Here is a 16,286-nt window from a genome sequence, read left to right as displayed (position 1 = left end):
ACCACCGATAGTGGTGTCAATCCAAGCAACCCACTGACTGGTGTAATGGTGTTGTGTGGAAGATGCAAAACAACATCAGACTCGAAAAGTCCCAACTCAGCCACTCTAGAGCCACTCGCTCGAACTCGCACGTTCGCAGTTCGAAACGCGACGTCGTAGCCAAAGCAAGTCCCTGCGGTTCAATTCCTGCCTTCATCCGTCGTAGTCTGCTGTCTCGTTTGTTGGGCGGATGTTCTGATTACTTTTTTTTCTGTTTCAACTCTCGCGTGTAGAACATCATCACAGTGTGTACAAAATAAGCTATAGCCACCCATCCAAAGAACTGTCTCCTCCCGCACTCGGACCTCGGCCTCGGATTTTGGGACTCTGTACAATATTTTGTGTTTTCCACAAGAAAAGCGGTGGCCGGCACAACTTGAAGTCCCATTCATCGGCACGGGGAATTTCCCTGGCCCCGGAAAAAAGACTTTCGCGTCTAGGCAACAGTCAGTGTGTGGGTTTGGATATTTTCAAGTGGAAGACAATCTAGAGAAAAATCGGAAGCAAGGAACGGGCGCGAGTGAGCCTCAAAGGCTATTTTCCTTTCCCTCCTTCTTTTCAATTTTCTATTCCTCACTAAGTTGTTAACTTTTCATGTTTTGAGTTGTCTTCAAACGTTATCTTTCTTTGGTTCCCACCTTACACCCCTCGCGGCTGAATTCTACATCTCTCGTTCGCTCGGATCGACTTTAATGACAAATTAAGCTAGTGGAACGCGAATTGCTGCCAAAGTTTTCCATACACGGAGGGAAAACGCGAGTGTTTGTTGTGATCGTAAGTGTTGAGCATCATGTCATTAGTGTTTCGTTTGGTGCAAAAACGGAGAGATGCACAAATGCAAAGATAAACTGCTATCAGACTGAGTACAACTGGACTGTTTGTGAATAACAACACCGCACTGGGCTCAGAAATGTGCAACTTCGTCTATCTGGTGGTTAATTGGTTTTGAGGAATGTGTGTTTTATCCCTCACGTTCTCTCCCTCTCTCTATGCGTCTTGAAATGACATCTCGATGCAGCCAGCATCCGCACGACTAATGCTTATTTACGTCAACGGCAGCAGTGGCAGCATCGACATCACCATTGACGGTGATTTGTTCGATAAGATTCGATTCTATTGACAGCTGGAGCCCATCCACAGCTGAAGTCACGTGAGCTGGGAAAAAGTCTTGGAAGGAAAGGTGTTTGATAGTTTGAAAAATGATGCCGGCTTTCTGATTTTCTGCTCAGAATCTCAGAGCGCCATCACTATCACACAACTAGCAGCAACAACTGGAGGAATAAGCTTAGTGAAATTTACAAAAAAAGATGATTTTATTTACATCTTTTTAGAGCAATTTCCTCTTGTTGAAAAAAAAAAATGGTTCAAAATTCTGACACTAGTTTCATTTTTTTTTTTTCCTTTTGGAGATTTATCAATGTAAAAAAGCTTAAATAGGCTGCTTACAAATTTTACTTTCTAGTTGTTAGTGTTATAAGTTCGCAATGTTGAAAATCAAAAAAAAAACATTATTTTCAATTTAGTACATGCTTTTATTTAAATTAAAAATATGAAAAAGTTACAGTTGAGCATATTGCACTCTTATCTTATGTGAAATTTTCTCAGGAGTTCAAATCTGAAATAAGATTTGGTCGGAATGATCCGTGTTAAGTGTTATTCGCCCTTTATAAGTCAGAAAATAGAGTCATCAAATCTGTAAAAAAAAATTTGGGCGAACAGAAATTTCAACCAAAATGTTATTGGGAAGCTTTCTAAAGTGACGTGAAAGTTTTGTGAAGATTGATAAAGTATAACAGGAGTTCCAAGCCTTATAAATGCACTCCTATTAATAAAAAAAAACGCTGTTTTGATAATTTTTTTTTAAGGTATATTTCCAGAAAAAAATAGAATATTTTGAATTCATTAGCCGATCGATCTAAAATTTTCGTGAGCGTTACATACTCTTACACAGCATAAGAATGATTCTTGTTTTTTTCCGCATGTTTTCGACGTAAATAAATGCGTTTCAAACTGGAATCGACGCAAATAATTTGCCAACCGAAATAGCACATACTAAAATAATGCTAACTAACAGTATGTACCTTCTTGTTAAACACTTATAATGGCTGAAGCCAAAGTAACCAATTCTTTTTGTGGTTTTTGACAAAAAAACTACTCTATGATTTACCCAAAAAATGTATCGGTTTTCCGTGTTGGTTTTTTCAATCAAATTTATACACAAGCCAAACCTGATTTTTATACCATTTTACATGGGTAAAATCACTAAAAAAATTTAACTAATTTCATAACTTTGTTTTGATTTATAGCTTAAAATCTAAGTTTTATTATAACAGGAACATCCTAAAATTGCTGAAAATGCAACAAATTTCTAATCTTTTTCATTTTCTTGGTTGAAAAAAGATGACAGAAAATGGAGTCGTCAGCTTCAAAGATATTTCAATAGATATTGAAAACAGTTAGCTGAATAATTCTTAAAAATTCTTACTGCCCACTTTATTAAAAAAAAACTCAAACTTACAAATAAAGAGCTTTCTGTTGTACGTTGTTGAAATTTCAGTCCAATGCGTTCGATTGAAAATTTATGCAAATTTGGTTGAGTTCCTGAGATTCCAAAACCTCCAGAAAATGTTCAGGTGGAAAAAAAATATCTGGAAGCTCAAGCTCCCAGAAATTGAGCGAGAAATTATGAAAACGTTTATGTATTCTCATCAGTATTGATTTATTTTTAATTTTATTTTGTGCTTTGTACTTTCTTCAGTAGGGATTTTTGAAATACCAATTCCAATTTATAGTTCAGCAGATAGAATAGCAGACGCCGCGCATTCACACATTGAATGCTGTGGATTCACTATATTTTCTATTGTTCAATGAAGTAGTCGAAAATTGCACTTCTTGAACTTTAATGAAACAGGCAAATACAACCGTTAAAGATATTCCCAGCACTAGCCAGAAAAAAACACACCATAACTGATCTACCTATTTCCAAATATGTAAGTGGAAGTTTGTCATCATCATTTATGGACGATCTTGTACTCCCGTGTCGATCGCATCGAGCGAATTTGGCTAATGATGATGCAGGAGATCGACTACTTAGGGTGAGCGTGCTCTTTTGGCTTAATACTTGCTACCAACAAGCTGACTGTGCCACGACTGCGATATAGTTGTTTAGCCTTCTTCCTCGTCATCCAATTGCGGCCGAATTTCGTTGCGATGTTGATTCAGGAAGTTGTTGCTGTCGCAGTTTTCTGCTAATCTTCGGCCGCAACGGTTTGGCTGGCTGGGAGAAAGAAAAAATCAAACACTGGTTCTTCGGTGCGCGAAATTCGTGGTGCGGAAAAAATATTTTGTTTTTAAGGAGACCCTTTGAATTGTTGACTTTTTGATCGGCAGGTGTGAAGATTCAAATGCCTCCAGGGCTGCTGGAGTTTTGTGTGTGTCAACAAACCGATAAACACAACTTAAGTCGTGATTATGTAAGAATTTAACGTCGTCGTTGCGTTTCTTTGGCGAGGCAAAGGCGTTCGGAACCCCCGTACCTGGCCAACGAAGGCCTTACATAAATCCTCAGAAATTTGGCACATAGCTTCCTCCTGGAGCACATTTTCTGCACCTTCATTTCCTATTAGCTGTTTGTCAAACGGCTTTGTGGATGGATGGGCGACGGGAAGAAAAAAAACCTACCCTTCAAACAAAATCTTCAAAACGAACCCCCACACCCCACGGAACTTCCCAGAATCGATTCCCGACAGTATTGTTTTACATAACGTCCCTGTTAGTCTGTTGTCCCTACGCTGAGAAGATTCGGTTGGATGTACAACAGCCTCTCTTCTGCCACCAAAGGTGTGCAAAAAGCCAAAAGTGCTCTCGCCCTGGTATTGGTGCATCGTGTGCAAAGTGCAGAAGCTATCCGAGAAAAAAAATGTTGTGACGAAAAGGAGGGAGGGTCCCCAACAACCATTCCTCAATGCTCGTCATAACCCCTGAAAGAGAAAAAAATACACACATATCCCGGTTACATCCAGACGCACTTCATCAGTCATTTGTGCAGGATAAGATTATTTTTCTCGGTGATGAAGAACAGTGCATATTGTGAGAGACGTTCCCTTTAACCAAATGCAGTGACGCTGACGCAAGAACCTTTGGTTTTGAGAGGCAGAGGGAGCGCCAAAAAACTCAGTGCATTATTAGTGATGATTTTCGTTCGACTACATCTTCTTCCGTTCGTCAGACAAAATGCTACCGACTGAAACCGTTCTCATGCATTCATGATTAAATTTTGGACCCGGTGCTGAGATGCTGTAGTAGAGCAACGCGCTGCCGGTCTGTCGTCCACGTCGCTGTCCTACCTCCATAACCCGAAACGCCGGACAAGTAAGTGAGTGGGACTCAGTCAATAGGTCGGTTCGATTCGAGTCGAGTCGTGTAGTCGTTTAGTGGTGCTGGTGAGACAATCGTTGCGCTCCGCGACATAAGCTGCAAAACTCCCCATAGGCGAAGCGAAAAAAAAAACAAACCGGAGATTTCGCGAATGGATCGCGTGATTTTACTTTTTTTTTGCTTCCTTTTTTCGTCTCGTTTTAGGTAATTTCAAGTTTTTATTTTGCGGTATCCAAAAAAACAGGTTTTTATATTACCGGTTAGTTTTTGCGTGTTCTTCCCGTGTTTTGCAACACGTTTCAGAGGGAAGAGTTTAAACTGTTCGTTGGGAGGTAATTGTGGAGGATGCAGCGACTGTTTTTTTCGCGTCTAAACACGCTGTACTGTACGATATATTTGTATCATCGCAGAGTCGCGCTTGTCGTTGGTTTGTGTTTTTTTCTGATGTTGTTTATTTTCTTGCTATTTTTTCGAATCGTAAATCATTATCTTATCATTTTTGCCGGTTTTATTCCTGTTCCCGTACTGGCCAATATACCTAGTAATTGTGTTGCAGTAAATCTTCATTAAAGCATGCCATGCATGGCATTCTGAGAATAAAACTTGCACGTGGAATAATTGAAGTTAATTAATAAAAACACGGTTAAAAATATATCTCTTACTGCCAATTGTCGCTTACGCGAATTTACAAACTTCAACAAAACGGATTGAGCGTCTTATATTTTGTTAATAAACAATAACTGCTAATCCAAATCGTATAAATACAAACATATATTAATATGGACCTTGATAATTAGAACTGCCTGATAGATTACTATTCATTTAAAACCTAAAAATTTATAAATAAAACTCATTATTGTTACCAGTTTGTGTTTAAATAGTAGTTCTGCAAGTTATTTTGAATGGGGCATTTGAATCAGTTTTCAGTGAAGAATTGGGTAATTTTTAAGAAAAAAACGCTAAAAGCAAACTTCGGAAATCATCATTATAAATTAAAAGCATGGATTGATAATAGACACACTAGACCAGCTTTCATGAATCGTGTAAAGCTCGGTGGTCTCCCGTCGTAGAATGCAATTTACGAGCACTAAAGACGCGCAGGACATTGGTTCGAGCCCCACCGGAAGACGAAATTGTTTTGAATGTGTTTCGATATTCATTTTCATCAATTCTATTCCCTAAAATGTCTTACCACCAATTTTTACGACTATGATACCTCAGGCGTTAGAGTTAAGGATAGCTTTCAAACCTTCTAAGCCAACGATCGAATCCCGATCACGGCATACATAGTACCCATTCTATGAGTTGGTGGTTTTAGCATTTGTTAGGTGCTAGCCATCATATCTTCGATGTACGATTAGAGTTAAGTAAAAAGGTATCTCTTCGAGGAAACATTAAGTTTCATTGAGATCCTGTATGTGTTTGTGTTCGCTTTGAATACGTCTTAGCCGATTTAGGCTTTACAGACTGAGTAAATTACGTGGACAACTTAAGATTAACATTTCACACCCAGTACCGAGATGGGAATCGAACCCATGCCATCAGTGGGCCAGCGATTATCGTCTTACCACGCTAACCACTCGACCACCGAGACGTACTAAATAAAAAAAATTAAAAAAAAATATTTTCCAACAATTCTAATTTTCGCTGACTACGTCTTTGAGTCAACACTCATAAGTACTGATTTTAAGTATTTTCAGAGTCATTAGCTTCTCTTTTCGATTTTATTTTTAACACCCCCCCCCCCCCCCCTCCTCCCCCCAAATGAATGGCCGAATCCGTTGCTTTATTCGATGGAAATAACTTTATTGATCTTTTATTTACAAATTCATAAAAGAAAAAAAAAACAATTTTTTTTTAAGTTCAAGAAACAAAATAAAAATTCAAACCTTTTTTGAGGGGCCAATTTGTGTTTCAAAAAAAATAACTTTAAGAGGAGAAATCACCGTGAATTTGTTTTTATAAAATGAATTTGCGGCTTTATCGGTGAGGGTTAAAGAGTTGAAATGAAAGACGGATAGAAGATCAGAAGAAAATTCTAAGGTGGTGAAAAGAGCGAAGAGCATTTGAAATAGAAGCTTACGGTCAACGGTCAGAAATCTTGGCTTAACGCTCTTTTCACCATCTTAGAATTTTCTTCTGATCTTCTATTCGTCTTTCATTTCAACTCTTTAACCCTCACCGATAAAGCCGCAAATTCATTTCATAAAAACAAATTCACGGTGATTTCTCCTCTTAAAATAATAAAAATAATTCGGCTATAAAAATCAATTACAAAACATCGTTCCGATAATCGAAAATAGCTAGGCCAAGATTTCTGATCGTTGACCGTATGCGACAACTCAATCCAGTTGGAAAATCCGCACAAAACGAAAATAAGAAATCTACCTAGCCATCGATGGAAAGATATCGCACAATAGAAGACTTAACAGAGCAACCACATGATAAATTTGTTGTCCGTTCGGCACATGTGCACACTCACATGGCGGTCGAACCATCCATAATCAACTGTATCGAAAAATGTAGTGCCTTCTCTATTGGGTACTACTTCTTCAATACAGTTAATTGATGCGGGACAAAGAATTTAGTATGTGGTCAAGCTTCTATTTCAAATGCTCTTCGCTCTTTTCACCACCTTAGAATTTTCTTCTGATCTTCTATCCGTCTTTCATTTCAACTCTTTAACCCTCACCGATAAAGCCGCAAATTCATTTCATAAAAATTAAAAATAACACTTAGTTACATTTTGTAAAACTTTTCAGAACATATAAATTGAGAAATTAAGAAAAAGAAACCCTATTTTATCAACTATTACTCATTGTAGGAACAAATTTGTTTTGTTCTTGCTCATTTAGAATATTAAAAGTCTTATTCCGTTTTTATGCAACTTGGGAAAACTAGCCCAAATTGATAAAGTATATATCCCTAAATGGGCTTGTAAGAAGTATATTCGAATAAAATGCAATACTTTATTTCGTGAATTACTTTCAAATGAATGGATGGAAATGGATGATATTTTAAGCTAAGCTGCTTAGTAAAGTAATGTTCACATTTGCCTATATTTGTGACATTCTATCAAGTGGTTTTCTAAATCGCGTCCAATGAACGAGTTTTTCGACTTTAATTTTTGGGCACTATGTGCGCCATCTATATTGTATACTATGAACCACCCTTTTTCCAAATCAAGGCTTATTTGGATAATTTTTTCGGTTGTCTGAAGCTTGATGTTAAAAAATAATGAAAATATTGAATGTGGTGGAAATTATGACAAATTTAGCCGTGTTTGTCCTCCTTCGGTACAAATTCTACATATCTGAGCTTTCATTACTCCACCAAAGTTTTTGCGTAATGGCACGATTACAAATCCAGCCGAAGCAGAGTATAAATTTCATGGGACCTATTATAGTGCTAGACATCATTTTTTTCTATTTTTTCTTCATGTTTATCTCCAAAAAAAACCAAGAAAAACTTTTCTATGAAAAGTTTTTGGCTGGAAACCCGCCAGGTACTCGCCAGAGAGTTTGTTTTGCTGAACATCACGATATTTTTTCAAAGTTTCTTCTCGCTAGCGGTCTTAATATTTTGTTTTGCCCTCGATTTGACCACCGTATTTTGTTTATTTTACAGGTGGGCAGATTTTTTACCTTGTATAGGTTAAGTCAAGTCTTTTTATCAGTCAACTAGACGAACCACTGATCTTTCTATCACTTCCTCTATAGAAAATTTCAAATTGCGTTTGATAAAACCTCTCAAATTCCTTAACTTCATGGAATCAATCATCTTCACTTTTATTCAAATTTTAACTCACTGTAAGATACTTTAGGACTCCTTAAACTATATGCCACATGAATTTTAGTCGAATATTTGATTCCAAGTGGTTTTAGGGTCTGCCACTTTGACTTTCCTGGATTTTCTTAAACTGGACGCTGGTGCGTCTTGTACAGTTTTCTTCTGTTTTATCATACACTAATCTGTGTGTCTATTTAATTTATATTTATAAACAAAAACGAGACTAATAACACAAAGCAAACATGATTTACATTTTTCCGAAGTAGATACTAACAATTAAGGAACTGATTAAGACTGATTTGGAGGCGCTGATTCCGGATATGCAATTAGTTTTTTTTTTCTAGCACCTCTTGTTTTCGAATTTACTTTGGAAAATGGGTAAGAATTCATTTAATCAATTCGGGCACTTTTTTGAGTTATAAATTACAAAGGTCTAGAAATTAAAGGTTTTCATTCAACAAACAACTTTAACCAAGTTCGCATGTGATTTTGACTTCTGAGAAAAAAGTTATTGGTATTTTTTTCCAATTTTGAAAAATACGGCAATTTAGACGACATTTCTAAGAAATTTTAAGAATTTTTAACATTTTGCTGCAGTCATTTAACTCTATCTTATGAAATAGATTTGGTGAGTAACGAGTTTCAAACGACTTTTCCTTTGTTTGGGCTTGCAGCTCTGATTTTCCAAGCAGATTTCCGTGTTTGAAACTTTTGACTGCCTCTAGTACTTTGGCTCTCAGTTGAGGGTCTAACTCTAAACAACAAATCGTCCATCGTTGTAGGCTTTAAGCTTGTTTTTGTAATTTATACGGACAAAAATGCTCGCTGACGACCAAATCAAGAGAGGTACTCCTGGGGTCAGTTATTTAGCAACGGACGATTTCGTATCTCGTAGATTACTTTAAATTGGTCCCTCGCCATCATCAGCTTGGCTTCTTCCTCTTGCGATGTTCTCGGGATGTGTTTTGATGATGCTGGGGCCAGTACTGTTCCGTTCAGTTCTGCGCTGGCAAGAGCTGTCGTTGAAAATTATTCTGTACAATCAAATGTGATGCTCCGCGACGTGTAGGTACACGCCAACGTGGAAGAACCAGAAGCAACGACGACGTGGACGAACGACGGCGATGATGATGCTGTTGATGATCTCTCGAGGGAACCAGCCAACGTCTTTTACAAATTGACAATGTTACCAGTAAAACACACAAAAATTTAGGTACAACATATGTGAGATTGATTTCGAAATGTTATGCTCGTATCCCAAACTTGAAGAAACTCAATAAAGAGACTTCGGACTGGTAACTCTAATCATTTAGCTAAGAGTAGTGTGTGAAGCGCAACCCGTTTTGGGACGATACCCAATTTGTGTTGATTGAACTAATGGACCACGCATCGAGATAGCAGCAACAATGTTAACGCAAGGCTAGAAAAAAATATACACAGTTTAATGTATACTTTTGAAGTTATCCGCAGATCATTAAACATTTATGCATGTCGCATTCTTCCAATTTAGGGAGTACCAAAAATATACCCTTCAAGTTCCCGGATTGGGGGGTTTGGAAAAAGAAAAAGACGCCAACTGATAATACAAAAAGTACGCTGGCAACTTTTCCAATTATTTGATTCATTCTTGCATAACAACTGAACATGAATCCCTGCATATTATTGCATTATTATTTGAGTCCCCAATAAATGGATGCAACTGACTGGCGGAGGTGATATTTGGGGTATCATTATTTGCGCTACGGAATTTGTCTGCTGCAACACAATGCGATGTGTTGATTCGAATTTGGTGGTTTAACTTTTCGCTTACTCGACGCTCGTTTGTGGCTCAGCTGCAAAAATCACAAAAAATCTTTCATTCGTTGCACGAAACGAACAATAAAATCTTTTGAAAATTGGTGGTCCGGAACCACGAGAAAAAAATGCTTGCTTAAACAAACCAGCCGTAACGAAATTTGAAGGTACTCTTTGTCTGATTTGTTATAAAAAATTTTCAAGAATTATTTTTCAAAATTTAGAAAAAAAAAGTGCAATAGATTACCAAAGCAAGAAAAAGGTTCATAAGAAAGTCAAGCACTATCAGTTACCATTTTCGATTAATGTTGTGTCTCTCTCATGAGTCGTCTAATTTTCTTGACAGCCACCGATTAGGGCAGCTTTCATTCAACAAACAACAAGCCATAGTTCAAGAAAAAAAAATTATAAAAAAGCGTCATTCAAATTCACTAGCCGAATCTTACGGACTTTAAATTTAATCAACCCCACATCCATAGCACCTCGGCATCACCATCATCATTTGCATATGAACGTGTGGTGGTGGTTTGATTGGGACTCACCACAGCACAGGCATCCATCCCGAATCATCATCAGCAGCTCACGTCAGCCCGCGAATTATATAATGGATTTAATTGTTTTTAATTTGGTTCGTTTCTTTTTTCGTCACCAGAACGCGAACCGTTTTCTGGCGTGCTTGTGCCTGCCGTCAGTGGATCGTGTTTTGGGAAACTTTTTATACCATACCAGTATGAAAACGATTGAGCTGTTTGATTTATCAATGAGCCTTTTGGAATTGTAGTATAATGTATTTTGTTCCATAATATTTCTTATTTAAATCCATAAAAAATTAAAACTGCTCAGGGTGAGAATTTCACATGCATTCAATTTTGCTTGTATCTTACTTCAAAGTATGATGAGTGTAGGCATTACGAGGGGACTCAGAGGAGTTTTTAAGCAGAATTGGACTGGAAACTCATTGATACCAGGCTTCCAGATGAAAGAAACTTTCGAGAGTAATGTGCCGGGATGTAATCAAAAATCACGTGACCACCTCTCAAGGAACCTACACTCAAAAGAAAAGCATAGTAAAACTACTAGATATATCCTTGTTTCGAATGAACAACAAATAAATAAAAAGTTTTAAATACCTCACGCATTGTGCTAAATTTGGCTGCGCATAATAAATTCGACTGCGTTTTAGTAAAATGAAAGGATGTGTTGATATACTTTGTGCGTAGTAAAATTGATAAGTCTCATGATCATAACTACTATCCCAAGAAAAACAGATTATGCTAACTAGCATTAGGATGTTTTATTATGGTTTAATTATGGCATTTTTTGTGCAGCTCGTTTCAAGACGGTTCATCGACTATATGTTTACAGATAGTTTTGAAAAAGCTAATAAAGCTTTTATTAAACATAGGTACTGTTTAGGTTATTTTGAAAGAGATATGAATGCTCTGTTTAAACTATAATAAAACACAAACTTAGAAGTTTGCTCCAAGCTTTCTTTTGCATGTTCTATAATAGCACTCTATGCTTGATCATCAAACCGCCATAAAACTAAGTGACAGTTCTCGATCAAGATGTCAAAACAGAACATGCTGAAATTAGATAGCATATTTTTGAATTGGAATTCCCGTATTTACACATTTTTGATGTTGGTTGGTGTGTTGGTTTTGAGTTAAAATAAAAAAATATATATAGAAATCATCGAAAACTTCAAATTACCGGAAGTGGTATGAATATCTCTACAATATGAGTGTTGAGTGTAAGGGCCAGAAAAGTCGGAATTTTTGTTTTGCTTGACGCAATCATTAATTCAAGATGGCGGCTTCCGCTTTTATTTCCAAAGCTAATTTACTGAAAATATCATGAAACATATGGTTATTAGGTGAAAGTGATAAACGAGTAGAAGTCGAATTTCGTTGTCCGTCGCCATATTAAAATCCAATATGGCGGCTATAACTAAACTTGAAAATGACTTTAAATTACTGAAAATCGCATAAAACCCTTACAATATGGGTATTAGTTCAAAGAGATCAACCAGTAGAAGTCGAATTTCGTTATCTGACGCCATCTTGAAATCCAAGATGGCGGCTTCCGCTGAACTTTAACATGTTGAAAATGACTTCAAATCGCACGAAACCTCAACAATATTGGAATTGGGTGAAAGGGCTAAACGAGTAGAAGTCGAATTTCACTATCTGACGCCATCTTGCAATACAAGATGGCGGCTTTCGCTGAACTTTCAATGCTGTAAATGACAAAAAATTGCATTAAACCGTAACTTCATGGGTACTGGGTGAAAAGGCTAAGCTGAGCCATCTTGGCTTTCAAGATAGCATCGAACAACGAAATTCGACTTCTAATCGTGTAGCCCTTTCACCTAATACACCGTATCGTGAATGTATCACGAGAAGCCGCCATCATTTTGGAAAGTTTCGGCTTGCAGTCTTAGAGCGAAAACGATTTTTGTTTCATGTATCCAACGTTTCAATCCGTTTTGGATCTTCTTCAGGGACCAAAAGTGTCGTTTTCGCTCTTAAATAGACTGCAGGCCAAAATTTCCCAAGAAAAAAGCCGCCATATTGGATTGATGCTGGCGTCAGATAGCGAAAACCGACTTCTTCTAGTTTAATCCTTTCACTCAATACCCATAATCTGAGGGTTTCATGCGGTTTCCAGTGGTAAAATCATTTTTATGTTCAGTGGAAGCCGCCATATTGTGGGAATTTTATGCGATTTTTATTGATGATAGCGTTTTAAGGTTCAGTGGAAGCCGCCATCTTGAATTTCAAGATGGCGTCCGTTAGCGAAATTCAACTTCTTCTAGTTTATCCCTTACACCAAATACCCATATTATTGGGCTTTCCTGCGATTTTCAGTGATTAACAGCATTTTAAAGTTCAGTGGAAGCCGCCATCATGGATTTCATGATGTCGTTTGATAGCGAAATTTGACTTCTACTGGTTAAGCTATTTCTCTTAATACTCATATTGTGGGGGTTTCATTTGATTCCCAGTGATTAACAGCATTTTAAAGTTCAGCGGAAGCCGCCATATTGGATTTCAAGATGGCGTCGGAAAAAAATTCGACTTCTACTCGTTTACCTTTCACCCAACACCCATGTAGTGGTGGTTTAATGCGACTTTTTGTCATTTACAGCATTTAAAATTGAGTGGATGCCGCCATCTTGGATTTCAAGATGGCGTCAGACAGCGAAATTCGACTTCTACTCGTTTAGCTCTTCCACCCAACACCAATATTGTTGAGGTCATTTACAACATTTAAAAGTTCAGCTGAAGCCGCCATCTTGGATTATTAGACAGCGTCAGACAACGAAATTCGACTTCAACTCATTGTTTATTCCACGGGTCTTTCACAACCAACTCCTTTTCATTCAAAAAGTCTGTCCTCATTTATTGTAGTAATGATTAACAACTCGGAAATGAGGAACTCATCCTAAGCGTGTAATTGGTTGGCTTGCGAGAGAAACTTCAAATTTAAGCTTTTTATATGGCTTTCATTAAACTATTATAAAACTAACTAGCCATTTATCTGACCGTTAAAAAGCTATTTAGTATTGAATTTACTAACGCCATTTTCGTTGCAAAATCGAAGGGCACAAAATGATGCCATGTTGATGGATTCACAATGCAAGTATTTGAAAATATTTTTTCAAGCCCATTTTCCATCAATTGTATCATGATTGACCATCAGATTTGCGAGGCGCATTTATTCTAAGATACTATTTCATACGCATTTTACCTTAAATCTCGACTCGTCGTAACGAAACTTAGCTGACCACCAGCTGACTTAAATTGTTACTTGGGATAAAAGCTTTAAAAAATATGCTCTTCTCTAACAATGTAATGGAAAGAGAGGTAATAAGAAAGAAACGTTGCAAATGTAATACCTAAGAAGGTTTTCCCATCGTAAACATAGTTACCATGACAAAAGTGACGTGACGTCACTATAGACAATTTTCAAGACGCATTTTGTCTAGGATAAATGAAGCTCCTTGACAACGGCGCGTCGCGACTCAGGCTTTTTTGTTTTTTCTTTTTTTTATCTCAGACGTGCAATGGTATGCGTTCTCTTGCACCACCTTAGTAAAAGTGATCCTCATTGCTTCTCAAACACCATAGAAGAGGTGTCAAATTAAAGCGTTGTCAAGAGCGAGCGGAACGGATTCGAATCAGCCCCACTAACCGAGCGAGCGGTTCAACATGGTTCAATTAGAATACAGCGGCTCGATTTCAATAAAGAACGAAACGAGATGAAGAACTGACAAAAAACAACAAAAATGGCAGCAGTAATAAAGCGCATCATCAACCATCGGCCATCAACGCGATCCGGAGTTCAATTGAACGAAAACGGCGATCGTTTATTTTTACTTTAAATGTTTTTCTTTGCTTCATGCATTTCATCTGTATGTTTCACTGAATTGTCACTCCCCAGTTCCACGTAGTGGTTACCCGTTTCTTTATTTTTCCTTTTTTCACATTCCATACTGTAGGTTTTTTTTGGGTGGGAGACGTGGCACGTTGATATAAATAAACCGCTCTTTAATCTGTAACCGACTGTCCGTTTATTTTTCACTTTATTTTCCCAATGAGTTGCGCCATACCGATAGTCGATGGATTGATTTTCCTATTTATGAGAAAAAAGCGGGGTACAACAGGTGCATTTGTGGAATCCAGAGCATAAAACACACAGATAAATCGCCAAATACTATATTTAATATTTTTTCTGTCTGCTCTAATCGAATGTATTTTAAACACTATTCAAGTGAAAAAATTCACGGAAAACAGCTTTGGCGTTATCCGTCGTGCGAGTCGTGACAAACGCGTGTGACCGAGTGACCAACTCGTCATCAGTCACCAGGTGCTTTCTTCATATTATTCTGTAGATTTCGAGCGCTAGAGGACTGCATGCACCCCCAGTCTACATGTACATAAGTAGTGTGGCAGCTGTTGATCAGTGAGCATATTTCACATTTGCTTCACAAACATTAACTCACTGATGTATTTTGGCCAACAACAACAAAAAAAGACTCGGGGGTTATCACCGGTCATTTCACCAACCCGAGATGGTTGAGTGAAAAAATAGAAAGGAAGATAGGAGAAAAAACAACAAAGCTCCCAGTCTCTGTTGTGGTGTGAACGCCATTTGTCATGACCGGGCGCTATCACATACTCATTCTAAATTAATGGGTGCCATATGTTCCGAAAAGAGGTCTAGGTGTCATGAATGGAAAATATTTGTTTATGACACTTCTCACTTGGTACGGTATTGATTTCCCAAAGTTTATTCATATGGAAGCAATCCATTAATAAGATTTGCTGCATTTGTATTGTCAAAAGTATTTCAAGTAAACGAAAATTACGAAAAATATTCCAGGATCGGGGTAAAAAAGTTTCTCATTTGGTTGCATTTGGATTTTTTAAATTTGAAAATGTGGTTATAATTTTCTTCGCATTGGTTTTCTCATAAAGAATTTGTTGTAGGTACAGAATACTGAGTCGATTTGGGGTCATTTTTTAATTTCTCAAACTCTGGAGTCTAAAAAGCTTCGTTTTGGTTCGAAACACATCCATGGTTTTTTCTGAATTTGTAAGTAACGTTTACATGAATAAATTAGAAGTTTTATTTTTTATGGGAAATACAGTATTTTGTACTGAAAAAATAACATCGCTTTTGTTTCTTCTGAGGAACCGAGCCTGCTAATGGTTTTGTGCCAATTTATAAACTCTCTTAAGAAAATTTTCCACTGAAAAACTTTATCGTAACATCGAATCTTATTACACATATTAGTTATTAGGGAGTTAAATAGGGATATGGGATTCATTTGCATAATTATAGTTATCGAATAATGCATTAAATTGTAAGGAAGACCCTTTCCCCCTTTTTTATCTCTCCAATCAAAGATGATGGAGTCCCAAATAATCATAGAAACCTTTCTAACCAATTACCCTACCATGTCAAATTTGGTTCCATTTGCTTGATTATATTGGAGGCCTCTCCTCCTGTTCTATCTCCTTTTAGGGAAGAATGACCATGTTTGTTAAACTCCCTTGAAAAAAAAAAGTTCTATCTCCACACTGGAAAGAGAGAGGAGTCTCAAACCATCTTTAAACATGCTTCCCACCCACTTGCTCTCGCATGCCAAATTTGGTTCCATTTGCATGATCAGTTTTCGAGTTATGAAGACTAATTACTTTTATATGAGAGACCCCCTCCCCGTTTCCAAGAAGAGGGAGGGGTTCCAAAATATTATAGGAACCTTCCCCGGCCTCCAA

The 16,286-nt window shown here is 37.4% G+C and overlaps 1 protein-coding gene across 1 annotated transcript in view; it reads left to right on the top strand.

Moving 5' to 3' along the window:
• The first annotated feature begins 1,075 nt into the window (after window positions 1-1,075).
• Window positions 1,076-16,286, top strand: part of LOC129737902 (protein similar-like) — a 69,376-nt gene continuing 54,165 nt past the window's right edge. The window contains exons 1-2 of the mRNA XM_055729069.1: window positions 1,076-1,127; window positions 4,333-4,414. Coding sequence (XP_055585044.1) covers window positions 1,076-1,127; window positions 4,333-4,414 — 134 coding nt within the window. The remainder of the gene's footprint in view (window positions 1,128-4,332; window positions 4,415-16,286) is intronic.

Source organism: Uranotaenia lowii, chromosome 1, assembly GCF_029784155.1.
Source record: "Uranotaenia lowii strain MFRU-FL chromosome 1, ASM2978415v1, whole genome shotgun sequence".
Classification (NCBI taxonomy): domain Eukaryota; kingdom Metazoa; phylum Arthropoda; class Insecta; order Diptera; family Culicidae; genus Uranotaenia; species Uranotaenia lowii.
This window is presented reverse-complemented; position numbering and strand designations above follow the sequence as displayed.